This window comes from Echiichthys vipera, assembly GCF_963691815.1.
Source record: "Echiichthys vipera genome assembly, chromosome: 7".
Classification (NCBI taxonomy): Eukaryota; Metazoa; Chordata; class Actinopteri; order Perciformes; family Trachinidae; genus Echiichthys; species Echiichthys vipera.
The window spans coordinates 2,651,536-2,679,428 of record NC_139832.1 but is presented as its reverse complement, the minus strand read 5'-3'; the positions used below and the strand labels follow the sequence as shown (position 1 = coordinate 2,679,428).

The 27,893-nt window shown below is 45.0% G+C and overlaps 2 protein-coding genes across 3 annotated transcripts; both read right to left on the bottom strand.

The window, feature by feature from the left end:
• Positions 1-1,211: 1,211 nt before the first annotated feature.
• Positions 1,212-5,201, bottom strand: LOC310949911 (hyaluronidase PH-20-like). The gene is made up of 4 exons (XM_083917522.1): positions 5,165-5,201; positions 3,861-4,779; positions 3,224-3,313; positions 1,212-1,736 (listed from the first exon to the last, which is right to left on the bottom strand). The coding sequence occupies exons 2-4, from the start codon at positions 4,767-4,769 to the stop codon at positions 1,407-1,409; spliced, it is 1,329 nt and encodes a 442-aa protein (XP_083773648.1). The 5' UTR covers positions 4,770-4,779; positions 5,165-5,201; the 3' UTR covers positions 1,212-1,406.
• Positions 5,202-9,972: 4,771 nt separating this feature from the next.
• Positions 9,973-23,924, bottom strand: hyal4 (hyaluronidase 4). 2 transcript variants are annotated; one of them, XM_083917519.1, is made up of 4 exons: positions 23,797-23,924; positions 13,841-14,830; positions 12,327-12,416; positions 9,973-11,890 (listed from the first exon to the last, which is right to left on the bottom strand). In XM_083917519.1, exons 2-4 carry the CDS (start codon positions 14,795-14,797, stop codon positions 11,393-11,395), a joined length of 1,545 nt encoding a protein of 514 aa, XP_083773645.1. In that variant the 5' UTR covers positions 14,798-14,830; positions 23,797-23,924; the 3' UTR covers positions 9,973-11,392. The 2 variants fall into 2 exon arrangements, with proteins under 2 accessions (XP_083773645.1, XP_083773646.1); XM_083917520.1 differs by lacking the exon at positions 23,797-23,924 and adding an exon at positions 19,986-20,008.
• Positions 23,925-27,893: the final 3,969 nt, after the last annotated feature.

Genomic DNA, 27,893 nt, shown 5'->3' with positions numbered 1-27,893 from the left:
ACTGTTCAGGACCCCCCCCCCCCCCTACAACAGACAACACATTCTTCCCAAATGCAGTGCGCCTTTGGGGGATCTCACAGTCTCCTCTAGGACAAGCCCTGGTGCTCAGACCTTCCAGCGTCCTTTTCTTTATATATCGCGTGTTAGAACTTCATAATGCATGGATTAGCTGAAAGTTCCAAATTGTTGAACTTTGACCCCAAGTTGCATTGACCTTTTGGCCCCATTTACACCATATTTTACCCATTTCAATCCAGGTCTGTGTCTGTGGGCATTGTGTTCAGATGAATGGCCTTGGGCGTATCTCTGTGTAAGAAGGAACAGAGCATCAGAGATAAGCGGCAGATCTGTGTCACTTTGTTTTGACTGAGACCTAGTCTTGGTTTCAGAGGTGTTTTGATTTGGATTTAACTCGTGTGGCCATTTTGACTCGGACTGGTCTTGAACTCATGGATTTTTTAACGCTAACAAGTCTTTGTCTTACGGGTGTTTTCACTCTGATTGTCTCGTACTCGTGGGCATTTTGACTTAAACTGGTCTCAATTCAGTGGGAGTTGGGTTGGTCTCAGATTTGATGGTGGAGGATTTCTCTAAGTCTCAGGTGTTTTAACACAGACTTCAAACAAGGCGCACAGGGCGGCTGTGGCTTAGTGGTAGCGTGGGTCATCCTCCATTCGAGAGATTGGCAGTTCGATCCCTAGCTCCCCGGGTCCACATGTCGAAGTGTCCTTGGGCAAGACACTGGACCCTGAATTGCTCCCCGTGCTGCACATGGGGGTGTGAATGGTTAGATTAGATGATCTGTAGATGTCCACTGCCATCAGTGTGAATGTGACAAACACTGTGAAAGCACCTTGAGTAGTCAGAAGACTAGAAAGGCGCTATAGAAGTACAAGTCCATTTGCCATTTACCAAACAACAATTAAAACCACCATTTTAACTGTGTAGCTTTGTGCATAACTGTGCATGATATCAGACCTGTATACCTGTCATAGCTTTTAAAACTGTACAATACTGTCCTTTCTAATATCTCAGTACTGGAGTGATAATTTAACAACAAAATGAAACATTTGGGCAGATTTAACTTGTTGTTTCCTGTCATATTGCAAACTTGTCTAATTCCAAAGGACTGTACTGAAGGATTGAAGTTATATCTTGTTTTGGTCTTGAGTCCATTTCGTCAATGGAACAAAAAACAAATCGAGAAGAAAAATGTTTCCAAAAAAACATTTATTTTGGTGCCTTTTGTGTTTCAAATTGATCAGTATTGTGTCTGATGTGGGAAAGACTTAATTATGTAACTTTATAACATAGTTTATGTTTTTGTGGATAAATGAGATCATAATTTAATCAAATTACAGACAATGGTCTTAATGCTGATCTGTGGATCTGCAGGAATCAACAGGTTAAACCCAGATGAGCTTGATTTTGGTTGGACGCGACAGTTTGGGTGAGCAGCTCCGCCCCGCGTAGCACTGGCAGGTGAAGTTTTCGGCCCAGTCGTCCAGGTCGGCGGAGGAGGGGAGACCGATCGCCACATACTTCCTGTCAGCCCGCAGAATGCTGAAGTGGGCGGGGTTCAGGTGCAGATAATGGGCAGAGTCGTAGTTTCGCCTGATGCAGCGGCCCTTCCCCTGGCACAAGACCTGGCTGCAGAGCATCGCGGCTGCAGTCACATTGGCGATGTACGGGTTGAAAGTTGACGTCAGGTACTCGGACAAAGACTGACAGTCAGCCTAAAGGGAGCAGGTGGAATATATAGGTGAGACTTGGGTATATTAGGACAGAGAGAAAAGATCAGTTACTGGTCAAGTTGTGTACGTTTAGTCACATAAACTGAATGTTAAATGTTTAATTTTAGTACACTTTGGGCGCACTCACACTGTCCTTCCGCACCGCGCCCCGGGCTTTAGGGTCCTTGCCCCCCCCTCCAGGCCCGTTTGTAATCACACTACCTCGGCCTCCGCGAATGCTTCTTGCTGCCTATACGTCATCACGCCGTAACACGTCACACGCATTGATGACGTCATGGCGATGCGTGGCTTTGTTTCCAGATCTTTCCGTAGACCTCTGAGTTTTTGTGCGTCTTGTCGACTGTTTTTGAATCTTTTCATCGACCAAATCTGCAGTAAACACTCCACCTCCGCATCACACCAACGTGAACCTTTCACCGCCATTGTTGTTGTTGTTGTTAAATGTCCGCGCATGGTCCCTCCTTCTTTTTTCTACGTCCCAACAGGCGCACAGGAAATGACCTCAGAACCGCCGTAGGCCTCGTGCTCGTACACGTGCGCACGCTTGTGCTCGTACACGTGCAAACGTGCTTTACTAAAGCCCACCTCTCCAGACGGGCCATGGACGGCCTGCTGGCCGCAGTTATGCGCGGAGCGGTTTCACTCACTCTGGTCAAACGCACTAGGTTTTAGCCGAAAAACCTGTTTTGGCCCGGTGCGGAAGGACAGTGTGAGTGTTTGTTTCTTAGTTAGAAAAATAAACAAATGTCAATGTGCTGGTGGCACTAGAGGAAAAGGCAGAGGATTACCAAAGTCAGTATGATATTCTGGAGAACCCACATGTCTGCACAACATTTCAATGGACAATCAATCCAATGGTTTCAGTCTGCACCAAAGTGGTGGAGTGACCAACAGGCCAACCAGCAGACGGTGTAAAAAAGCCCCTTAACCAGTTAATTTAAAATGTATTGTAATGCCATGCACAGGATACAGCTAACACCAAATAAAAAGCGTTATTTCACATCTGTCACTTGAGATAACAAACATTGCAGCATCATGGCTGTCAGTTCCTCCTAAAACAGGAAACAAAGGCAGGTTAATTATTTGCTGATTAAAGCCTGGTCATCTGGGTTCCCTTTTTTTGAGATCTGTGAAGACTATTACTATACAGTATGTTATAATGGCTTCAAGATCTGGATTATTTTCCAGCGTCTCTCTGCTTTATCTCAGTAGTTTTATTTTTTGATACTATCCCTTCACTTCAGCTCAGGAAGGAAACGTCTGTAAAATCAGAAACAGGGAAATTGGTACTAAAAAAGACTGTTAATTTTCTCCTATATTTCTTAAAGTATAGTCACGTTAGGAAGTCACTTGGGATTAATGATTAGATGCTTGTTTTAAACTTACATATTGGCATGTGACTATGAAAAGATAGACTTAAAATATCCTTTAAATGACAGGGAGCAGACCAGTCCAACTCGTGTGTCTACCTTGTTGTTGTAGTCTTTGGTTCCTCCCCACATTACAACCCCTGAAGCTCCCAGAGCTGCAGACTCTCCTACGGTGCTCACCAGGTCCATCTGAAAGAGACAAGGGGTTACTCTGAATCAACATATGGAGGCATGAAACTTGCATCCGATGGATAAGTCATTTAAAAAGCAGTTCAGGTCTGGTGTTTCGCTCATTAACGGCTGTTTCCCTCTAAAGTAACCAAGTCCATCAGAGTGTTCAGTGCAGCTGAATTAAAAATGGGGACCCATATCTACATTTACTTCCATTTAAAATAGCCACAAAGATGTTGCCATGCGTAGATAAGATGTTCTCTGATGTGCAGGTTTATCCCAAGCCAACTTGCAGGAATAAAAACCCTTAAAATAATGTTTTATTTAATCAACATGACATGCCTTAACTGCTCCTAATGTTGTTGATAGGACATATATGTCAATCACTGCTGTGGGGTAATATTGTCCATGTTGTTTTCCTGGTTTGATTCTGCAGACACTGGAGCTCCTGAATACAAAGCTGAAATCTGGGAAGCGTCAACATGGACGAATCATTGCACACTGCCTGCTGCCAACTGCCTAATCAACTTAAGGTAAGTAACTTAAAAGTTTTTAAAGTAATCACCTGGGTCTCAAACTTCTGGGCCTGGTCGCGATACAGCGGCCTGGAGTAGACGTAGATCGGCGTTGTGTATGGACGTTTAGGCAGTGCGGCGACCCTCAACGCCTCCTGGACACGGTTGCGGACATAGAGTGCGGCCTTGGGGGAGTTCCTCAGGGTCTGGTGGAGGTAGACGGAGGGGAAGAGGGCCGTGCTTCGCTCCCACAGCCACAGCATCTGGTTGTTCTGCTTCTGGATCTTTGCAGAGCACTTCCCTGTGTAGCTGGACTTATCCCAGCCATAGTTGAAGCAGTCAGGGAACAGGTAGAAGCCCCAGCGGCGGCTCGGACGCTCACCGATGCCGAGGCTGATGGTCTTCTCCATAAAGCGCTGCCCAGCAAGTTGGAACTGGTCCTTTGCCAATGTGGAAATTTTTTTCGATGACAGGAATGGGGCCATCTGCAGGGCGTGAGTGATGGACAACTTCTTATAAATACGTTTGGATCCCCAGTTCTGGTCCCACAGGGGGCGCCAAGACTCCCAGTCGATGACAGCCAGTCCGGGAGACGAATCCTGGGAGATGTAGCGATCAATTTGACCTTGAGCCTTGGCCAGATGCTCCGTCAGGTTGCCGTTTTGAGGGACTCCGCCTCTGTAGCGTATGCGTTTGGCTATATCGACTTTGGGGTAGAGGCCGAGGCGGTCCTCGTAGAAAATGGTGAGGAACTGACCTGGAACTGAGGCGGGTGTTGTCACCGCCTGGAAGGCCGCGGTGTCCAGTGGAATAAGGAGTTGTCGACACTGATCAGTGGGGGCATTCCATATGGCCACAAAGGGGTGGTCATGGATCAGTGGAGGCTCAGTAGGGGGCAGAGCGAGGATGCTGGTGATAGAGACGATGATACAGAGGCACGACAGGAAGGACAAGGCCATTTTGATGGCGCTGGACAAACAGGAAACACACAAAATTAATACTCAGTTCCAATTTGATCCCTGACTCCTTTGACTTATCCACTCAGCGTCCATCTTCGCCATATCAACAACACAATTTGTTGGGACAATGCTTCCAATTCTGACCGTCAGAGTGCAGATCACAGATTATGTTAAACTTTGAAATTAATCTAAAAGATTAACACAAAATCAGAAGTCAGCCGTCGCTACACGTTTTGCAGAAACACTAAAACTGATGCCGCATTTTCAAGACGTTCAGATTGATTACAAATGATTTAACCATATCCAATAATGTCCTTTATCATACCAGATAAAGTGAACGTAATAGATATCTCAACAGTTTTGCGGTATTTCTACAACATGTCATCAGTTCCTACCTGTTGCTCTCTCCTGAAGGACTGTTCACTGTTTCTAAACTTCTCCACGTCTCGGTTTTATGCTGCTTCATGTGTCAGAGGAAACTCTTTCTGCACTGTCATTGATCGTTATCTGACCGATGTCCTGACGTCTGTCTGGACTCCACATTCAGTCGCTCTACTGACACTGTTTGTTATATTAACACCCTTCTTTTCTGTTTTTTGTAATACTGCTATTGCAATTTTGTTGTGGTTTTACATAAATTTACAATTTAACGCAGCATCTCATCTTCAACCACTTATCCGGGGTCGGGTCTCGGGGGCAGCAGCTTTAGCAGGGGACCCCAAACTTCCCTTTCCCTGGCCACATTAACCAGCTCTAACTGGGGGATCCTGAGGCGTTCCCAGGCCAGTGTGGAGATCTAATCTCTCCACCTGGTCCTGGGTCTTCCCCGAGGCCTCCTCCCAGCTGGACGTGCCTGGAACACCTCCCTAGGGAGGCGCCCAGGGTTCATCCTTACCAGATGATCCTGAACCACCTCAGCTGGTCAGCTTTGTCTTCCTCAGCTCTCTTTTCATCACAACGGTGCGGTAGAGCGACTGCAGCACCGCCCCCCGCTGCTCCGATTCTCCGGCCAAACTCACGCCCCATCGTCCCCTCACTCGTGAACAAGATCCTGAGGTACTTTTAATGGAGCAGATGCAAATTAATACTCAGCACATATGAAACAGTTAACATGAAACATATGAAAGAGGTTTCATAGTCATAACTTTCACAGTTTAAAAACATATAAGAGCTGACTTTGGGGTCTCTATGACAGTCAGTGGGAGTAATGACGAGGAAGGAAGACTAGACTTCAATTTATTAGTTTAAGTAAAGAAATAAAAATCTTTATTTGTTCTTAAACAGATGTTTTCTTAATTATGCATTTACAATAATGGATAGTTTGATGTTGTCATATGTAAAATACACTTTTTATTTAAGTGCACCAGTGCCTAAAAGCAAATATATATATATAAAAATCTTCTCCTCGCCCGCCGTTGGTGCGCAGGTGGTTGACCCTCTCTAAGCTCAGGTCCTCTACCAGAGGTCAGGGAGCTTGAGGGTTCTGGGCGGTATCTTTGCTGCACTTTTCTGGACTGAGATGTCCGAGGTTGTTCTTGAATCGGCTGTAACCTCCTCCAGCTTGGGGGTCACTGCCCCTAGTGCTCCGATCACCACGGGCACTACTGTCACCTTTACCTTCCAGGCTCGCTCCAGCTCCTCTTTGAGCCTTTGGTATTTTTCAAGTCTCTCATGTTCCTTTCTGCGGATGTTCCCACCGCTGTCTACGGAGTTCCACCTGCTTATTTTTGAATTGATGGGATAACAGTGTTAACAGCCGCTTGTGTGAAATTAAACTACGGCAGAGTAGTGTCCTTCATTTCGCGTGCAGTCACCTTAATCGTGAGTTTTGCTTAACTTCTCTTTTTCTGTACATTTGTGTTTGTAAGGGCACACTCACACTGTCCTTCCGCACCGCGCCCCGGGCTTTAGGGTACTTGTCCTCCCTCCCTCTCCCCCCGCACCCCAGGCCCGTTTGTACTCACACTGCCTGGGCCTCGCGCAAATGCTTCTTGCTTTCCATATGTCATCACGCCGTAACACGTCACACGCATTGATAACGCGTATGTGGCTTTGTTTCCAAATCTTTCCGTAGACCTCTGAGTTTTTGTGCGTCTTGTCGACTGTTTTTGAATCTTTTCATCGACCAAATCTGCAGTAAACACTCCACCTCCGCATCACACCAACGTGAACCTTTCACCGCCATTGTTGTTGTTGTTAAATGTCCGCGCATGGTCCGTCGTTCTATTTTCTATGTCCGTGGACGGCCCGCTGTTATGCGCGGAGCGGTTGCACTCACACTGTTCAAACGCACTAGGCTTTAGCTGAAAAAACAGTTTTGGCCCGGTGCGGAAGGACAGTGTGAGTGCGCCCTAAGAGCGGAGTGAGTGGTAGACGTTCAGCTTTACCTCTCGTCTCTACAGGCCCTCGAGTTTGTTAGCTGCCCCTGGTAATTCAGTTATCATTCTGGTTTTGTATATTGATTCAATCATTAGCTCCGCATAGGACGTTGGTTTGGTTTGTTTGTCGGGTGGATTACGTAAAAAATGACTGGCCTGATTTTCAGGAAACATGGTGGAAGGGTGTAGCATGGGCCAAGGAAGAACCCATTATATTTTGGAGTAGATCTGAATCTAGGGACGGATACACAAATTTCTGTTTTTACTTTCCTTAACAAAGCGAGGGTGGACATGGCTTTGGTGAAGGGCTGTGCTCTGAGTGATCCTTTATTTTGTATTTGGTTTCCTTTGTATTTAGAGACTTAATTTGTATTTTAACTAACTGGTATTTTAAGAGCAGTAAAATAACTATTTTAAAAAACTACAAAAGACCTGGTGGAGCCTTCTTTATGTGTTATAGTCTGTTTCATTTGTTTGTTTAATCCTCTTGCACCCACTGTGGCGTTCGTTGCTTCCCTTTTTTCCATTGTCTGTCATTTAATGTAAATGTGTGTGTTTTGTCTGTTTTCTGGTTAATGCTAGTACAACCAAACTGAGGTCATGTTTTCATAATTTACAGTCTGTGGTTACATCCTCTCCAAAGTGTTTTGCACATAAGGACCTGGGCTTGGCCATAATGTTCTGTCAGTGTTGCTTCATATCACGAAAGGTCTTCGTCAGTGATGTTGACCCACAGCAGTGACTCTGTGATCAACGACTCATCCTCATGTTCACGTTTGTTCTAAAGCCTTTTTGGTTTTAATGGCCGACCCTAGAAGAGGAGAACAATCTTAAAGCATTTTAAATTTGTCAAACAGTCTGCGTTTGACTTGTTTGGCTCAAATGAAACACTCAAAGGTTTTTGAATGTGTGGTATTTTTCATGAGTCACTGTCGGTGAGAGAGTCAGAGAATATCTCCGTCCGCGCCTCTTCCTCTTTTCAGGTCTGAAAAGTTTGTTGCTTTAGACGTGAAAAGAAGAAAGTGATTCTGAGGAAGTTTGGAGGGTTTTTCCATTTCTTAGGATATAATTTGGTTAGCACTGTCGCCTCACAGCGAGAGGGTTCCTGGTTTGAATCCCGGCTGGGGCCCTTCTGTGTGGAGTTTGCATGTTGTCCCCGTGTCTGCGTGGGTTTTCTCCGGGTTCTCCGGTTTCCTCCCACAGTCCAAAGACGTGCAGGTGTTCGGTTCATTGATGACTCTAAATCACCCGTAGGTGTGAATGGTTGTCTGTCTCTGTTCGCCTCTATGTGTCCTGTGATAGACTGGCGTCCTGTCCAGGGTGGACCCCGCCTCACGCTCGATGTCAGCTGGGATCGGCTCCACCCCCCAATGCGAGGCTCTAATATATGTGACATGCTCATGTTGCACAAAGAGGAAGTGTCTGATTATGCAACATGGCTGCCAAAAGCTCCCTTGAAGTCTTCTCTCTACGTATAAATAAAGAAACTTCGGTGTACTGACAAAAAAAACTTTATTTGCAGTGCATTTACATTCAGGTGCATTTACATTTCATGTGTTGCATAGTCCTTGTTGCATATTTGGTTTACAATCTTCAGATACATAAAAAAAATACACAGTAAGTGCAGGAAACAGGTTCTGCGTCATGACGAGTGAAGTGAAACTCTTCAGACCTGAACTTCACCTGAAGGCCGATATGAGATGAAAATACTGATTCAGTTTAAACCAGGATCAGTGTCACAGAGACGTGTGACGGATGCTACATGTTTAACTTTATAGACCAGAAAACGAAAGAAACTAAACCTTTATTAGACTTATTTGAGATGACGTGACACCGAACCAGGTTTCAGGTTACACCTCGGCTCTGGATTGGAACAAACTTGTTTGTTAGGGTCTTCAGAGACCAAAATGATCGATATGACTTTTCTTCTCCTCTGCTGCTTCTGTGGTTAAGGTTTGGCAAAGATGAGGTCACTAAGGGCGCACTCACACTGTCCCTCCGCACCGTGCCCCGGGCTTTAGGGGCCTTGTCCCCCCCTCCAGGCCCGTTTGTACTCACACTACCTGGGCCTCGGAGAATGCTTCTTGCTGCCTATACGTCATCACGCCGTAACACGTCACACGCATTGATGACGTCATGGCGATGCGTGGCTTTGTTTCCAGATCTTTCCGTAGACCTCTGAGTTTTTGTGCGTCTTGTCGACTGTTTTTGAATCTTTTCATCGACCAAATCTGCAGTAAACACTCCACCTCCGCATCACACCAACGTGAACCTTTCGCCGCCATTGTTTGAAATGTCCGCGCATGGTCCCTCCTTCTTTTCTCTACGTCCCAACAGGCGCACAGGAAATGACCTCAGAACCACCTTAGACCTCGTGCTCGTACACGTGCGCACGCTCGTGCTCGTACATGTGCAAACGCGCTCTACAAAAGCCCACCTCTGTCCGCAGTTATGCGCGGAGCGGTTGCACTCACACTGGTCAAACGCACTAGGCTTTAGCCGAAAAACCGGTTTTGGCCCGGTGCAGAAGGACAGTGTGAGTGCGCCCTAAAACAGCTTTGCTATGGAAAGATTACGGTCATGGTTAGAAGTAAAAACCCAATTATGTCAGCCATCCACCCTTACCTTCTCACCAGCTGTTTCACACTAAGCCATAGACTGTATATAAAAATGTACGGCTTGACCACTCCCAAAATTGGAGCTAAAACATCTCTATACCCCCACCCCCCCATCCACCCCCCTTTGGATTGATCCAGTTAAAAACCAATCCAGAGTTTCAAAGTAACTGAACACATCAACAAACAGGTAAGAGCATTTTTCCTGGACTCTGTTCAGTACAATGTATTCATCTCAAAGACTTTCTACTAACCACTGAGAGCTGACTGAGTCACGTATGTGCCATCTTTCCCATCCTGTTCAGTGTTACGTCATACCTACAGTACTACATCAGCTTAACGGACCGATCGTTCCGCTCAGCCACAACGACATGAGATATCATCAAAGACTAAACAGTCTGATTTGATTTCTCCTAAACTGAAAAACAAACCTGGGTGTCAAACTGATCCAGTAAAGGGCCGTGTGGCTGCAGGTTTTCATTCCAACCAAGCAAGAACACACCTGACTCGCCGTACTCAATCACCTGAACTGTCTTCACACAGTTGATTTGTTGGACCAGGTGTGTTTTTGATTGGTTGGAATGAAAATCTGCAGCCACAGCGACTCTTTACTGGATCAGTTTGACACCCATGATCCATACTTTCTTAAATCTATATTGAAAGGATACAGATGCATAACATTTTTACATCAATAGCACCTACGACACGTGCACGCCGTGTCCCGACAGGCTCAAAATACTGTACCTGGAGTTTTCTGCTTCAAGGGTATAATGTAAGTACAAAAAAATACACGCTAAATGTATAATATCAAGTGAAATAACAGCTTATTGGTTTCATGCTACAGAAATATGTCTTTAAAAACACCACAGGCCAAGTGTCAAACGTTAGTGATTATTCTCCTACACATGGCGGTGTGGTATAGTAGCACCCTTTGGTTTCCATTGGCTGTCATGTCTCCACAAAGCAAACTTGAGGATCACCCTGCTGCAAACTGTAATCCTGCTAAACCAAAACAAACCACAAAGCTTTAACAAAAAACCCATTTAGTTTTTACTTGCTCCCTCGGATCCTCGATGATCATCTCTTTGCTGGAGTCCACAGTTCAACAAACATTTACTGAGATAAACGTTCCTGGAAGAACGGATGCAGTTGTTGGGTAAAGAGGCAGTGCAGATTGTTGCAGAGTTCAAAGTTCACCCAGTTGAACAGCATTACTAATTATCAACCAAACCTTCATCCGTCAACAAGCCAAACCTCATGTATGTGTCATTTAAAGTGCCATCAAACTCCTTAAAAAGGAAGTGTTAGGTATCTTTTTTTCAAAACACGTTACTTTTCAACACAAAGTTCCTTTTCCACTCAGCAGTGACCACGTCAGCGGAGTTGTTAATGTCCGTGATCAGTGTCGTCCGCGTTGCTGAAGGAATCTAAGATGTGGGCAGTGTTTCAGGCTGAAATGCCGACTATTTAGATCCACTGATAATAACTGGTTCATCTTTGGAAAAGGCGTCTGGTGGAGCATCAGCTGAAACAGCAGCACTCTGGGTCTAATTAAAAACATCATCTGTGTTGAAAAGTAACATGTGCACAGCTGTTTTGAAAGAACGACTCCTCCGTTTGTCAGAGTGCATCATACGACCGTCTTTGCTAACGATAGGTTCAACAGGAGCATCAACAACATCAGGTGAAAGCTGAAGCTGTCCAATGGCGCCTCACTCTGCACTCCCTCCCCCTTATCGCCCTGCTCGCGCTCCCACTCCGTCCTCCGCCTCTCCTGCTCGTCCTCCTCTTCCCCCCACGGCCCCTCGTCCTCCTTCACCTCGTTGATGCTGTCGCAGCGCTCGCCCTCGTGGCCTTCGTAGCAGTGGCAGTGAAACCTCTCGGTCAGCAGCTGCAGCTCGTGCTGCGAGTGCCACCCAGTGACCGCAAAGTCCCCGTCGCTGGAGGGCTGGATGTGATAGCTGGAGGCGCTCAAGTGGAGGTAATGGTGGGCAAGGGGGTCCCGGCGGACGCAGCGGCCGTTACTCTGGCACAGGTAGTCGCTACAGACCTCGGCGGCTCGCGTCACATTGGTGATGTACTGGCCAAGACGGTGGCTCAGGAAGGATTTCACCTTGGTGCAGTTATGCTGTGGAAACAACAGATAATATTTAAATGTGCAGTTCACAAATTTCATACAGATTTCTGAAAAACAGCTACAAATTCATGTGAGAACACTCCCTGAGATTCTGAGACAGATGCTGTTTGGATGAACTCTTGTTCCATGCAGACAGGATCACTGCAGGCCGTAAAAACATGCACTCGTGGTGGTTTCACAACACACCGCGACCACATGTCGTCAACTCTCTATTGTCTGTGACTATAGTTACTGCTGCGGTTTGTTTGGCGTCCAAAACAAATCGAGAAGCTCAAGGTCAGACTTCTTTATGGCACAAATTAGTAGAAGAAAAAGTTTAACAGCTGCCCCAAGAACACATACAGTTTGCTTGTATTTTAATATTCTTTGTGTATCAATCATTAGCTGTCAGGTGTTTCTCCCTGTGAGGACACCAAAGGAAACCCACCCTGGACGAGGTCAAGTTCAGATCCCCCCAGATGACGAACCCTGCAGCCCCCAGAGCAGCGCTCTCCCCGATGGTGTGCATCAAGTCTTTCTGCAAGAAAACACGCAGGTACAGATGTCACATCACATAGATGTACATCACACATCACACGTCTGTCACACTGTCACTGTTACATATCAAATCATCCAACACACCCGGCCCAGAGTCCAACACAACAACAACTTTGTACAGGAGACATTTTATACATTAAATAATTGAATTATCAAAGATCAATATCAAAAATGATGCTGTTTTTGAGCGTACTTCATTTCCTTTTTATTGAATGTAATGAATTTGTAAAGACTATAACTTAATATGCATTTTTAATGTGATCAGAGAGAATAATGATGCAAAAAGCCACAAGACGGTGCTTCTGATTCTGTTCAGGATCAAGTGAAGAAGAACTGAAGTATTTCTCAAATAAGTATAAATTAAAGGATCAAACATCCACTTTTCCCACTGTAGATAGCTTATACCTGCATGACGCAGACATTTCCCAGACTCCTCGATGAATCAACAGACCATTAAATAAAAACTCCCTCTGGTGATGGTGTGTGTAGTTTAGTGAGAACAAGGAAACCACAGCAGTCTGGGTTTGTATTTAGTGACTGAACTGCTTTTCCCTGGATCTCCAGTAGATGGCAGTAGTGAAAAGGTAAACTCTGACTTTCAGTGTTGTTTTATGTCACAGACTTATATTTATATGTAGTTATAAGTTGCATTAGTTTGATGTTATGGTTTGTGAAGCTTCTCCACAACACAATAAAAGATGGGTAAGTCACAGTGGAGGAATGCAACTGAGTATCATTTTGAGGTACTCTAATATTTCCTATGTCTGCTACTTTTTACTCCTATTCCACTACATTTCAGGTGGAAATATTGTACTTTTTACTCCATAATTGTATTAAAATAGAAGCAAATTTGGTCATTTTACAATTCAACCTAGATAACATGAGGTTGTCTGTCTTGATGGTTCTTTTATGGCGTTGGGTGTCACAAGCTTTCATCACCAGTGTCAGTGTCAATGTAGAGGAGAAGCTAAAACTGACTCAATAGCAGCCGTTCACTGGACAGTCTTGAGCTCTCTGCTGCTCATACTGCTGGTGACAGTAAGTACGAGCAAACCTTGCATGCAGGGCTGCTCCATTCCCAAGAAAATTGGAATCATTATTGAGGTCAGGCCGTTCTTGCCTTCGTGCAGACATTTGAAAAACAGTATGATTGTTACTGGTAAAGGATATTATTTTTATTAGAGTGACAATTCATGTACCAGGCATGGAAGACTTAATTTAAAGTCACATTGAAGCAGAAGTCAGAGCTTCCTCATTAATGTGATGTTTGGTGACTGGAGAGCTAAAAAGTGGTTGTGACTCAACAGAGAAAGCTGTGCAATATGGAGCTGTAGTTGCATGGCAACACAGTCATACTGATCCCACGCTAAAACAAGTACATTGTTGTGATAACGTTGTTCTTACCATGGTGAGGAAGGCCAGGGCCTCGTCTCGGTAGCCCAGCCTCAGGTACACGTAGGTGGGGAGGTCGTACTCCTTGGAGGTTAGCGAGGCGATGCGGAGCGACTCTCGGATCCTGTGCTGGGAGAAGTGCAGGTTGCTGATGCTGTTGGTGTGACTTTTCCTGATCGCCACGGAGGGGAAGAGCGCCGTGCTGCTGTTCCACAGCCACAGCAGCTCGTCATTCCTCATCCTCTCCAGCAGAGGACAGAAGCCTGTGTAGTTCTGCTCGTGCAGGTTGTAGTTGTGGCAGTCGGGGTAGAGGTAGAAACCCCAGAGGCCGTTGGGGCGAAGGCGTGTCCCCAGCTGGATAGTCCTCTGCATGAACGCCTTGGCGCTCTTCTCAAAGCGCCGCCGTGCCAGCTCTTCCACCTGTGCGGCGGTCACATTAAAGTACGCCTTGGCAGTAAGCTCCCTTGACTTGCGCCGGTAGATGTCCTTCTTGTGCCAGTTACGGCTCCACTGAGGCCGCCAGAACTCCCAGTCTATGACAGCCAGGCCACGGAAGTCCTCTGAGGGGATGAAGTGGTTGATGTCCTGGTAGGCCTTGAACAGGTGCAGGTCCAGACTGCTGTTCTGCGGTAGGCCGCCATGCACCGCGGTGCCCTGCGGCGTATAGTGGGGGTAGTAGCCCAGCCGATTGGCGTAGAATATGGTGACGTTCTGGCCTGTCCAATCAGCACGTGGGCTCCCGTGGATGTGGAAGAGACGGTCGGCGTTGGTGGTGATGTTGTACTTTATGGTGCACATGTCCAGAGGGGCATTCCAGGCGGCAATGAAGGGCTTACGGCCAATCAGAGGCAGCTTAGCGGGTTTCTGACCGAAGGCTGCGTGGAAGAGCAGGAGCAGCCAGGAGCAGGTGAGGGCGACGGGTACGGCGTGGTCGGAGGAAGATGCCCCACCCACTGGCACCACAGGCATCCTGGGGTTCAGGTTCAGCAGCTGTCAATCATCCTGAAGAAGGGTGGGGAGGGAAAAAAAATTATTGAATATGTTTCTTGCAGCAATTCACTGTGCTAACAGCCAAAACACTAAACCCAAAGCTTTTAATAACAGTGTGAAATGTTTCAGCCCATCTGTAGACGTCTCTTCGACCTTCTAACTGCTTTTTTATTGTCCGATGAGTTTATGGAAGTCACAGCTGGATGAGCACAACAGATCCTCTGGATGTTCCACTGTCACTTACATAAACGTCTGTTTTACAGTCAGCGTTAAAGCAAAACAGCGGCTCATGAAAGCTTTTGCATTTGCTTTTGCATGTGATTTTATGAGCGGATAGTTTATCCATGTCCAAGTCTGTTAAAACATCTGGGATGTAGTCGCCACTCTGACATTCTGCAGAAATTTATTTTCCAGATGTCGACGTTTCATATAAAATCGCCAAATTTTGACTTGGACACTTCATTGGTGACAATTCCATAAATTAGCTTTTGATATTTTTGCTCTTTATTGAAATTCAGTTATTGCAGAAATCCTTCCATGTTGATTTAAACGTTTCCATTTCGTTCCCTGAACATTGCTGTCCTCTGAGACATGAATCGTTCTTGGCTAATTTCCATGGCACCCAGGGGTCAGAGGTCACAGAGAGGAAGTCAGTTGACAGCCAGGGATCAGAACGAGGACTTCAGCTGAACAAACCGCTGTTTTCCTGCCTACATCGAATCCTCCTCTGACCAGAGCTGAAGCCTCAGGCCATAATGACAGGCTTCCCTGCCAAATGTCTCAGTGAGGTTCAGTGTTCGCTGCGTCTCTTCGTCCCATTTAAAGCTGGTGGAACTAACATCCAGGGAGAGAGGATAGAAAGAGACCAATCAGACGTCTGAATCAGTTTCTAGTTTCGTTCTGTGTCGTGCTTTGACCTCACTGGTTGACTTTTCATCAATACACTGCAGAGGTTGACTCCTTACTTAGCCTCCAGACATTTTTTGGACTTTAATAACTTAAAGAGTCTATAACTTTTATTAAAAAAAAACCAATATAAACATATATGTATTGTATACATTATTTATCGTAACATAACATCTAAATGTTTGATAATATTTCCTTTTAGTTTACGTTATGTTTACAAATATAATTTCATACTTCTTGAAACTAAAACTAAACTAAAAGGAAAAGAAAAAGTACTATCCCGCTAAACATTGGGTGTGTGATAGAACTGCTGGTCGTGTTTATATTTTGTCCGTCGGTCCAATTCTGGACATCTACTCGACGTCCAAACTAGGTCCACTGTTTGGACGTCCATTTGACCTTTGGACGTCTATGACAGGTACAGGAAATGTACATGATGTGTTGTTGTTTTTTCTGAGCCAGTAAATGCAGGTCAGGAGCAACAAGCTAATGTTTGCGTATATGCTAACATCATAGGCGCAACAGGTTGTTGCTGTATATGCTTTTGCTGAGCTGTGGCTCAGGTGGTAATGTACAATAGAGGTAGTGTGCGCAACTGTGGCTCAGTGATAGAGTGGGTCGTCCTCCATTCGAGAGATTGGCGGTTCGAGCCCCACCTCCCCAGGTCCAAAAGGTCGAAGTGTCCTTGGGCAAGACACTGAACCCCAAATTGCTCCTCGTGCTGCGCATGGGTGTGTAAATGTGGTGTGAATGGTCAGATTAGATGGTATGTAGATGTCCACAGCCATCAGTGTGAATGTGTGTGTGAACGGGTGAATGTGACAAACACTGTGAAAGCGCCTTGAGTAGTCAGAAGACTAGAAAGACGCTTTTTAAGTACAAGTCCATTTACCAAAAGTGTACAATAAACCGTAGGATCATAAGATGTCGAATCTATGGCCTGAAGCGACGTGTTCTAGTGTTTACAATCCATCTCAACAACCACCTGTTCAGGAATTCAAGTTAACCTTTTGCAATATGTGCCAATGTTTTTTTTATGTTAACAAGGTTGTTCGGTTTTCAGTTGCCTAGTAAGTATGCTCACAAATTATACCGTCAAAAGTCACAGTATTTAAGACTTCCCATGTTGAAAACACAACCTCACCAGTTCAGTCTGAAGCTCACGGTACTTAGTGAACGATCTGTAGTTCAACATGACAGCAGATGAAAGTCCTAACTCTGTTTCATGTTCGTTATTATTCTGGGGAAGTATGATTAAGTTTATGGGAGTAGTATTTTTTCTGAGTTATGTTGGTTTGGAATCAACGTTTGTTCCTTTCTTTGTGTTCCTGCCAGGTTTTCCCGTAGGTTTGGGAAATAATGTGACCGCTGCACTCAGTGAACGCAGATCATTTTTCAAAGTAGTGCAGTGGTTCAGTGAAAGTATGAACGCACGTTTGGATTATGGCTCTCGGTTTGAGCTGAGGCCACTTCCAGATCAAAGATGATTTATTGATATGAATGTTTGTGATTATTTTCTCTGTAAGTTTGAAATCTCTGAGCTCGACTCACAGCTGATCCTGGTTTGGAGACATCAAGGTGAGACAGATCTCTGGGATCCTACACTGTCTGTGGATACCCTCAGGGATCACTGTTTATGGATAAGCACCACTCGATATGCAGGAGCGGTTAGAACAAGGGTCGTGCACCTCTGTGGAGACTTCATCCTTACATTTTTGCTATATTAAGCATTCAATCATATGAACAGTGATTGCATGTCAGACTTGTCACAATCTGCACGATTTTAAGACTTTGGTAACATGGAACCACATTTTGGTTTCTGCCTTTTTTGTGAACTTGTTTGTCAGTGTCTTCCAAAACAACTCATGACATTTACAAAAACAATTCATGTAGGCGTTTTCTGTTCTGTCAGCTCTGTGGTTTGGTTAAGTTTACGCAACTGAAACTACTCGGTTAAGGTTAGGGAAAGATTATAGACTTGGACCAACAATCACTGTCCAAGACAAGATGCGAAAATTCCTGCGCTCTGTTGTGCGTCGACTGTTAACCGCCGTGCATTAACTGAGCAAACCCAATCACATTTGTTCCCCGAAACTGCACATCCTAATTATTGTACATTACTACTAGGGATGCACGATAATATCGGCATGCTATTGATATTGCCAGGTATTGACTTGTATTTATCTTTATTTTAAATGTATTATCGGATATCAGCTAACACGGCAATATAATAAACCAATCAATAAACAGACTGCTGCTTCTTTGATTACATCAGATTAAATGCCCGACAGCGGGAGGATTACAGGCACAGCACAGTGTGATACGTAGGATGTATCTTACCTGTCTCGTTTAAAAGAAATCGTCATAAATAATGTATGTTTATATTGGTATAGATATTGGTCCAATCGGTTATAAAATATTGGCATATCGGCAAAAAATCCAATATCCTGCCTCCCTAATTACGATCAAATTGCCTGATTCCATCGGCCTTAGTGTGATAGAAGCATAAGCCGTGATTAGACCAGTGTAGATATTGTAGCTGCATTGATTAAAATGTTGAAGTAGGGCTGCAACTAAAGATCATTTTGAGTCCAAGACCAAAGGACTGAAACAATAAATCCATCGTCAAAATAGTCCTTAACTCATTTTCTGTATAATCGGCTAATCGTTTCAGCTCTAGCCACAGAGAGGTTGCTTGTCAGGAATAGTTTGGTCGTCCAAGTACTTGAACAACCAGTCAGTGCCATCGTGTTTCAGGTAAAGACTCAAAACAAGCCTCAAACTGCCGATGGCCTGATCAAAACTGCCATGTGACCAAAGTCTGGGTCCGACTGGGAGGCTGAACTGGACTGAGCCTTCATGTCCTCCAGTCAGTTAGATTTTATCACTGAGGGAGCAGCCTCAGATTAAACACACTGCAGTTCATGTTTAAAATCTGGCTTCGTGTCAAAGTGAATTATTTATTCGGAGGAGCTCGGAGCTGCGGGCCGGTCTGGCATCGATTAAGATAAGGGTTTGTTGATGTCTGTGGTTCTTGTGGAATGGCTGCATCCATTCAACACAAACGAGAAAGAGAAACCGTCTAATTTTCAGTGTCTCTGTTGGAAAATTGGGGTGAATTTGAGCCACAGTTGCCAGTGTCTGAAGTGTAGACGGTTCTCCTGCCTCTCAGCACTGTCCCTGACCCAGATAGAGATGCCGGGCAAAGGTCAGGAGGACGGTACGATGTTGTCACAACACCTCGCAGATTCATTATTGTATTTATTGGTGTGTTCACGTGAGGACTGGAGCCAGTTGGACTCAGAGAACTGCTGTACGACCTCGACAACCTCATCAACTCTAGGTTGAGTTCATTTCACACCAGTTACTCCTGGATCACGAGTGAATTTCATGCCCAAAGAAAGCATCTTGAAGTCAGGAGTAAATTAAGCTGACAGTTTGGTGGATTCATTTCCAGGAGGATGGAAAGATGAGTATGTTTGGCGATGCCAGGAAAGAGGGTGAAGCATGTTCTCAGTTTGATGTTTGGGAATCGAGCCGAACCCCTGATGGAGGGCTGTAGGACGGGAGCCAAAATAACAGATCTGCTCACACATACCATCTGTCATGTAAATATTTTCCAACAACAACCAGACGCTGTGAAAGCTTTGGACGTTTGTGCTGCTGTCCGGTAATCTAACAGACCTGTACCCGCGGATCCTAAATAGATACAAGTCTCTGCACGTTGATCTCTATGGAGATGAATTGGACAAGTGTCCTGGGTGAAGAAAACTCTACCTGAAAACTGATTTGGAAATGTTGTATGTGTTGAAACTTGTCGTACTTGTTGTTTTTTATTATATCATTAGTCAAACATGGAGATTCCTTCTAACAGACCTGTACCCGCGAATCATAAATAGTTGGCCCAAGTAAATCCTTATCTACTTTGAAGGTTACTTCTAAAAGTAGTTGCGGTGTATGCTAATGGCATCACTCTACCCGATGATGTGTGGAATTGAGAACAATGTGCTTGGCGTTCAGTCCAGCTATAGCGCCCCCTAGAGGCCGAAGTGTTCATTAGGGCTTTAATATAAAAGTTTGGACTCAACAAAACGCATCCTGATGATTTAACTTTTCTTTATCAGTAGTGGAACTAATAAAATATAAAGTTTGTCCTGAGGGTGGTGCTAATAAAAAACTCATATATCTTAAAGGTTCATCATCTAAAGGAGCAGGATGGAGATCAGGACGTCTTATCACACAGAAGCATCACACCGTGTACCTTGGCGACTTCCATATTTGCGAAGTGTGCGTCGAATAATGCACTGTGATCATAGACGTAGCATCTCCGTCCAGGTCCGTCCTCTCAACTTGATCCCATCGTACTCGCCTATCGAGTCGCCATCTTGTCAGACTTTGACTACGCTGTGAAAACGCAAACAGTAATGAAAAACTGCTCTATTATGAAACCTGCCCCTAGTGGACACTCGGAGAACTAGGGGCAGTATTCCTTATAGGAAGAACCACTCCGTTTACATCTTCGGTCTGACATCGTCTGCACTCCGTAAGGGAGGGGAATTCAATTTCCGCTAACCAATCACAAGAGACTTCTGGTCCAAGCTTGCTCACTTTGGCTTTAGCCCAATGCTAATTTGAATGGGGATAAAATAATTAGATCATGCGACTCTTCTAGACTTTCCAAATGTTTTCGGACCAAATGGATCAGAACTTTGAAACAAGTCTTATTGGCGAGATTGTGGCGTATTAAACAATATTTCCAGCGTTTTACAGCCACAACAGTAGTAGTAGTAGTAGTAGTAGTAGAACTCGGTTGTGATTGGCCATTGATGGTTTGTCATCAGTAAGCCCGACGCTCATTGATGTTTTCTATCATTCGAGAGACCGGTTCCATGTCCCAAAGCCAGACGAATAAGTCAACTCAGTGGCGTTGGCGGATTCAAAGGAATGGACCCAGGAAACCTCTGAGCACCATGAATATTCAGATCCAATTTCATGGTAGTGCTTCAACTGAACATGAACCATGAAAATCCACAACTGCACACTAGCTTCTCTCGTCCATCACCTCTTCAAACGCTCAGTAACACGGCTCCGCATCAGGACTTTCCATGAATCACACACACACACACAAAGCTGGTCGAGCCATGTTAACCAGAGCGAAGAGAAGCATTTCAACAAATATTCCTGGTGACTGAGTGTGGTCATGATTCATGTTCCTCACACGAGAGCCTGAAAACAAAAGCTGGAGTACGTGAAACCGCCGAGGCTGAAATCTTTCCACTCAGCGGAGCCAAATGCTAATCACAGCGCCTGGTGAGCACCGTGGCTCCAGAAACCACGCTGCCAGGACGAAGGCGATTGGCTGGTTTGGGTTTGGAGAGGATTTGTCAGATGGAGAAAACAGATGGATGACCTCAGAGGAAGAGAGAAAACACAACTAATGGAGACTGAAATATTGATATCAAAATAATCTGATCTGTTTCAAAGGGATCTACATGATGAGCCTCTCGACCGCCTCCTGGATCTTTGTTTATCCTGAAGGTCTTCACTGTTTCCAAGATATCGCTTCACTGTCATCTCGATATTAGAGCTCTACTCAGTCTTAGCAACTTCCTGTTTGCTCGCTGTCGAGGATAGAAGATTCACTTTCATGACGTTAATGCAAACATCTTTGGTGACGACTAAGGAGAGAGGTGAATAAATATGTTTTATCATTGGAGACGATCAATGAGACAAACTTTATTGATCCTGAGAGGGGATTCAAGTGTTGCAGCAGCACAAAAAACAACATAATTACAGATAAATAGGGAAGTTGTATTTATATATATTATTATTATTATTAATAGTAATAATACTCATAATAGATACGGCTCAACCGTAAGCTTCCAGCAGTGAAAATCCTATTCATATTCTACATCAAGATTTTGATCATTAGCCAAATTGTCTTAAACATTAAATGTAGATTTACCAGAAGCTGTGAAAGTGTGAAACGATGGTTTAAGCTCCCGTAGAAGTAACAAGTTTGTATGATATCGATTTTGTTTCAAGTGTAACTCAGGCGATAATCAAACCCATTGTCTTTTTTGGCATAAATATACATCAAATGGTCGAGACAGTTTTTTTCATTGATCGCCTATTAACAGAGAAATCCCGGACAGTCGCTAACAGCCAGATATAACGAATACTGAGTAGCTCAGGGCAGAGCGCTAAACCGTCCAAAATAGTAACCACTGATATTTCTCAAAATAGCTGCTAAAACGTGTAGCATTGTAAAACAGCCTTTTTTAATAACTCAGGGTTCTCTAACTACGTTGTTGGTGTTTTGTAGGGACTCGTATGCTGCTGCAGAGGTTTGGTGCCATTTTGAGATTTATGAGTGATTAAAAAAGCCACTTTCGACGGGTTCAACGCTCCGCTCCGAGCTGCTCAGTGTTAGCCACGTCTGACAGGGATTTCTCTGTTAATAGTTGATCAACGAAAAAAAAACTGCCTCAATGGTTTATTTGATTTATATTCATGCCGAAAAAGTTACACCTTAAGAAAAACATGTTTAATTTGCGATGTCATGGAGACGTACTACACTACCCACAATCCCACAAGAGTAACATCGATGTCTCTGATCGATGGAGCTCAGTGTTGCCACGGAAATGTTGAACAAACTTGCAAACAGCTCTTGAGCTACTACCACTGACCTGTACCTTTTACGTTTTTCCACCCCCGGCAAAATTGTGCTGAATCAATTATTTTATGGTCACGATTCATCCCGTAGTTCGTTAAAGTCACTGTTCAAAAAGTAGGCGCTTCAATTTAACTAGAATTTCATCATAACATCATAACAACAGTGAGCTTAAGATACTTTACATACGGAGTAGGTAGAGTTCACACACTGACTTATGGTATATCATAGGGATGTAAGTTATAGTGTGAGGTCAGTTTTAGTGAAAATGTTTTTTATTTCTTTGAAGATTTTTATTTAAAATCATTCAATTTTAGGATAATATTAATTTTGGCACATGCACCATCACTGGTAATATAAACAGCATCTACAATGTGAATTTGAGGCAGATAGCAGTTACGATATATGAACAAAAGGCCCCTTGTTCTCTCGATTACCACAGCAACTACTAAAAAATATTATAATATTTCATCCCAATGTCTCCTGTTCTCCATGACAATAAATTTATAATAAGCTGTAATAAACTGTGCATCGTTGAAGGAGTATAACTTATTATTGGAACGAGCTCTTCTGTTTGTATCAGACACCAGAACTCCTCCATTCACCTGCACCGCTGATTCCACCGACTCCACACACGCCACGATTAGTTTAGTTTACTTTTTAAGTTTCTTTTTCTTAAATAAATAATTAGCTAATAGTCTCATGTGTGCATCTCCTTGTTTTGTCGTGGCCGTGCGTTCCGGTTTATGACAAACGAAGCACCAGAAGGCAGAGCATCCCTCACATGAAGTCATCGCTGCTCGTCTCATTTCACACACAATCCTGAATCAAGCCGCCCTCTTTTGATCTTTAACCCCAGACACATTAACCCCGCGTCTCTCTGCGGAGAGCCGAGCTGAAAAACACGCTCCCATAAACACAAAAGAACTTTTTATAGCTGGCTGGGATGAGCTCAAATCCAGCTGATCTCCCGTGTTGTCGTCTCTTCTCGCTCGCTCTGTCTTTACGAGTCGGAGCGTCTGCTGAATGACTAAAACTCCACCTAACTGCGACCTTTTTAATGTCTTCATCACAACTGATGTTTGCGGCTTTCGAACACTGTCAAAACACCTCTCGGAGACTTTTAAAAATGTGCTGCTGTGCGTCCAATTTCTACAAAGTGTCTCCACTGCGAGGGTATTGTTAAGGGTGAGCCAACATTCCTGGCATTGCTCTCCCCCTCCTCCTCCTTCCCCTTCCTGCATCACCCAAAACAGACGCTCGTGCCATGTTGTAGCACCCAAAGTTCCCGCCTCCCTCAGGGTTTAAAAATACTCTTTATCGTCCTCTGCGGCAAAAACAAAAGCTGCAAAGTCGTTCAGCCTGATACGAATATAGTTACCTGAGTTTACCAGCTCACCTGTAGATGCTGCACACGACCAATAATGAGCAGTCCAGGGGGATGTGGAGGTCTCTTCTTCGGGGTCACCGCAGGGGTCATGGTGGCCCTCTGCGGCGCACGTCCGACAGCGTTGCGTTCATTCCCTCTGTGAGTCTGAAACACAAGCCAGCCAGCCAGCCACACTTATATAGAGCTCGTAGAGGAGAGGAGAGGGAGGAGAAACCACCACAACACAGCGATTAGAGAGAGGAGAGGGAGGGAGAGAGAGAGGGGGGCGAGAGACCTAGAGACACACTGTCGAGAGAGAGAGGTTTTAAATCCCTGTGAGTTTGCTGAGCTCCTCTGAGGTTTTGAGCCTCTCTGGAAGAAAAGTCTCAACTCGTCCACTTCAATCAGCATCAGACAGGAAGACACCGTTGTCAACAACAATTGTCCGTGCGCGAATGTGCGCGTTTAAGTGCGATCGCGTAGATTCTACCCCGCATGGGTAAACGCCACATCTCCGTCTTCTCTTTAATGTGGGTACAGCAGGCGGAGGGGAATTCTGACATGCCATTTCATTCGAGTCTGTTGTGTGTGCAGGGGAACAGGGAAGTCCAAGTCGTAAAACTGCTCCGAGTGTTGGAAAGTTTAAACGTGTGTCATGAACAAAGGCCCCAGAACAAGCTCGTTAAGTGTAACATGAGTGTAGATTTGTCTCCAGACCCAATTGTTCTGTTTCAAAAATTGGTATTTGACTTTTTCAATAAGAATAAATCCACTTCATAAAGGAGAAAGACACTCTACTCTGTTTCATTTTAATGTTTGGAACGAGACCAGACCAATCTGCGCGCTCATGCTTCATTTGCCCTGGCAGAGGCATCTCCTCTTCACCCTCGCGTTCGGATTTCCAGCGACTTGAGATGTGACGGGCCAATCACAGCCTTGTATCCAACTCCTTCTCAACCCCAGCTCGTCACAAACCATTCTCCGCATCACTTTTGAACTCTCCAGGTCAGGGGTCTGCAACCTTTACTATCAAAAGAGCCATTTTTGCCTCTTCCACCAGATAAAATTGGTCTGGAGCCGCAAAACACATTTGATGTCACAGCTTATAAAGGTTTTTATAAAGTTACTGTTGACATTTTATTCCTACATTTTATTACCTGTCCTAAAATTGTGGTTGTTTGCTAATTTCTCACCAAATATCAAGCACACAGGTAAGCCATCATCATGTGAAAGCAAAATAATATCCACAAAACACAATTTTCCTCGCTATTTTTTTTTTGGGGGGGGGGTTATCCACCAGCACTGCCGGTCACCAACTCAAGATTAGCCACCTGCAGGGAAAGGCGCTGGGCCGTAGACCGAGGGTGTGACGTATTTTCACGTAATATTATTTTTCCCTTGTCCACTGTGCAAAAAAACACTTTATTTACACGTTGTTTATATAATTATTTGGCAAAGCTACAGGGAGCCACTGAAAAGGGGCTGAAGAGCCGCGGGTTGCAGACCCTTGCTCCAGGTACTCGGCCTTTCGTACATGTCAAACTGTGACGCTAACGTTCCTCTGATTTAAACACGTGGTTAATGTTGTGAATTCAAACTCAACTATGTCTACGGAAAGAATCGTAGTCTGGGTTTGTTACATTGCGTAAGTTAAGTTGCTCTCTCAATTTATATCGTAACAATGATACATATAATATCAAATGTTACAAGCCTCAACAAAAAAAGGAACATTTATTGAACTTAAAAAAATGCAACACGGAGCTGCCTGTCGACGCCAGTCTGTAAATAAAGTCGGGAACACATCGTCCGACGCCAATACACGTAAAAAGTATCTGCCAGCCGCTGTATCGGTCTATCACTGGTTAGAAGTACGCAGGGCTGCATTCAATATACTGTATATGAACATTACAGGTGCAGTTCCTGAGTTCAGAAGGATTTGTAAGTGCTTTAAGGGCGCACTCACACTGTCCTTCCGCACCGCGCCAAAACAGGATTTTCGGGTAGAGCCTAGTGCGTTTGACCAGTGTGAGTGCAACCTCTCCTCTCCACGGCCCGTTTGGGAGAGGTGGGCTTTAGAAGAGCGCGTTTGCACATGTACGAGCACGAGCACGAGGCCTACGGCGGTTCTGACGTAATTTATTTGCGCCTGTTGGGACATAGAGAAAAGAAGGAGGGACCATGCGCGGACATTTCAAACAATGGCGGCGAAAGGTTCACGTTGGTGTGATGCGGAGGTGGAGTGTTTACTGCAGATTTGGTCGATGAAAAGATTCAAAAACAGTCGACAAGACGCACAAAAACTCCGAGGTCTACGGAAAGATCTGGAAAAAAAGCCACGCATCCCCATGACGTCATCAATGCGTGTGACGTATTACGGAGTGATGAGGGGGTGATAAGTACCCTAAAGCACGGGACACGGTACGGCTGGACAGTGTGAGTACACCCATAGTAACTAAAGCACTGGAGCTGAGAGGTCTGAACACGCGGTGACAGTGTGAAGTAGTAGATGCTGCATTTCTTTCTCTCTCTGAACATTCAGACAGGAAACCTCACGAATGCCAGTTCAATAAGTGAAACCGCATAAACTCAAAGGCCCCTGAGAACGCAGGAAATCATCAAACCGTCCCATGACAACACACATCTATTCATTTTTCTGCTGCAGTTTTAACGAGCATCTTCATCTCCATGTCTTTTTCTTGATTTGTATTCTCACCGGTCGGCGCAGCAGGGTGTCACTGTGCTGATTAAATGACTTTACATGTGGACCCGGCACTTTAACCCAGGCCGCGCCAGCATTCCAGTGGTTAACCGCGCATATTTACAACCAGGAGACAAAAGTCGCAGTGAACTCGATCCCTGCGAGTCCCTCTGGTGAATACACACATGGATTTTCCCCTTTTCAACTGTGTTTTCATACTGGAGTAAATATGTCATCCAACTAAACATGTTTACAGTGATTTTCATTTGTGGAAAGAAATGCAACTCGCTTTGTATTTTTTAATTGTGCACGATCATGTGAAAATATAGTAAATATAGGAGAAACCCGACTGACTGTTGCTACATCTTAGATCATTGGTTTCGTTATGAGCCTGGAACAGGACTAAACATGGGACAGGTCTGCTCCGTGTCCCCAGAGTCAGGACTAAACATGGGACAGGTCTGCTCCATGTCCCCAGAGTCAGGACTAAACATGGGACAGGTCTGCTCTGTGTCCCCAGAGTCAGGACTAAACATGGGACAGGTCTGCTCTGTGTCCCCAGAGTCAGGACTAAACATGGGACAGGTCTGCTCTGTGTCCCCAGAGTCAGGACTAAACATGGGACAGGTCTGCTCTGTGTCCCCAGAGTCAGGACTAAACATGAGACAGGTCTGCTCTGTGTCCCCAGAGTCAGGACTAAACATGGGACAGGTCTGCTCTGTGTCCCCAGAGTCAGGACTTAACATGGGACAGGTCTGCTCTGTGTCCCCAGAGTCAGGACTAAACATGGGACAGGTCTGCTCTGTGTCCCCAGAGTCAGGACTAAACATGGGACAGGTCTGCTCTGTGTCCCCAGAGTCAGGACTAAACATGGGACAGGTCTGCTCTGTGTCCCCAGAGTCAGGACTAAACATGGGACAGGTCTGCTCTGTGTCCCCAGAGTCAGGACTAAACATGGGACAGGTCTGCTCTGTGTCCCCAGAGTCAGGACTAAACATGGGACAGGTCTGCTCTGTGTCCCCAGAGTCAGGACTAAACATGGGACAGGTCTGCTCTGTGTCCCCAGAGTCAGGACTTAACATGGGACAGGTCTGCTCTGTGTCCCCAGAGTCAGGACTAAACATGGGACAGGTCTGCTCTGTGTCCCCAGAGTCAGGACTAAACATGGGACAGGTCTGCTCCGTGTCCCCAGAGTCAGGACTAAACATGGCACAGGTCTGCTCCCTGTCCCCAGAGTCAGGACTAAACATGGGACAGGTCTGCTCTGTGTCCCCAGAGTCAGGACTAAACATGGGACAGGTCTGCTCTGTGTCCCCAGAGTCAGGACTAAACATGGGACAGGTCTGCTCTGTGTCCCCAGAGTCAGGACTAAACATGGGGCAGGTCTGCTCCGTGTCCCCAGAGTCAGGATCTCATTACATATGTGTAT

Excerpts from the sequence above, each read along its gene's own strand:
- LOC310949911 (XM_083917522.1), bottom strand. The coding sequence starts at position 4,769 with ATGGCCTTGTCCTTCCTGTCGTGCCTCTGTATCATCGTCTCTATCACC. Across the intron at positions 3,314-3,860 it reads CCCAGAAGTTTGAGACCCAG|ATGGACCTGGTGAGCACCGT; the intron begins GTGATTACTTTA and ends TGTCTCTTTCAG. Across the intron at positions 1,737-3,223 it reads CCAAAGACTACAACAACAAG|GCTGACTGTCAGTCTTTGTC; the intron begins GTAGACACACGA and ends TGCTCCCTTTAG.
- hyal4 (XM_083917519.1), bottom strand. The coding sequence starts at position 14,797 with ATGCCTGTGGTGCCAGTGGGTGGGGCATCTTCCTCCGACCACGCCGTA. Across the intron at positions 12,417-13,840 it reads CCCTGGCCTTCCTCACCATG|AAAGACTTGATGCACACCAT; the intron begins GTAAGAACAACG and ends GTTTTCTTGCAG. Across the intron at positions 11,891-12,326 it reads TGAACTTGACCTCGTCCAGG|CATAACTGCACCAAGGTGAA; the intron begins GTGGGTTTCCTT and ends TTGTTTCCACAG.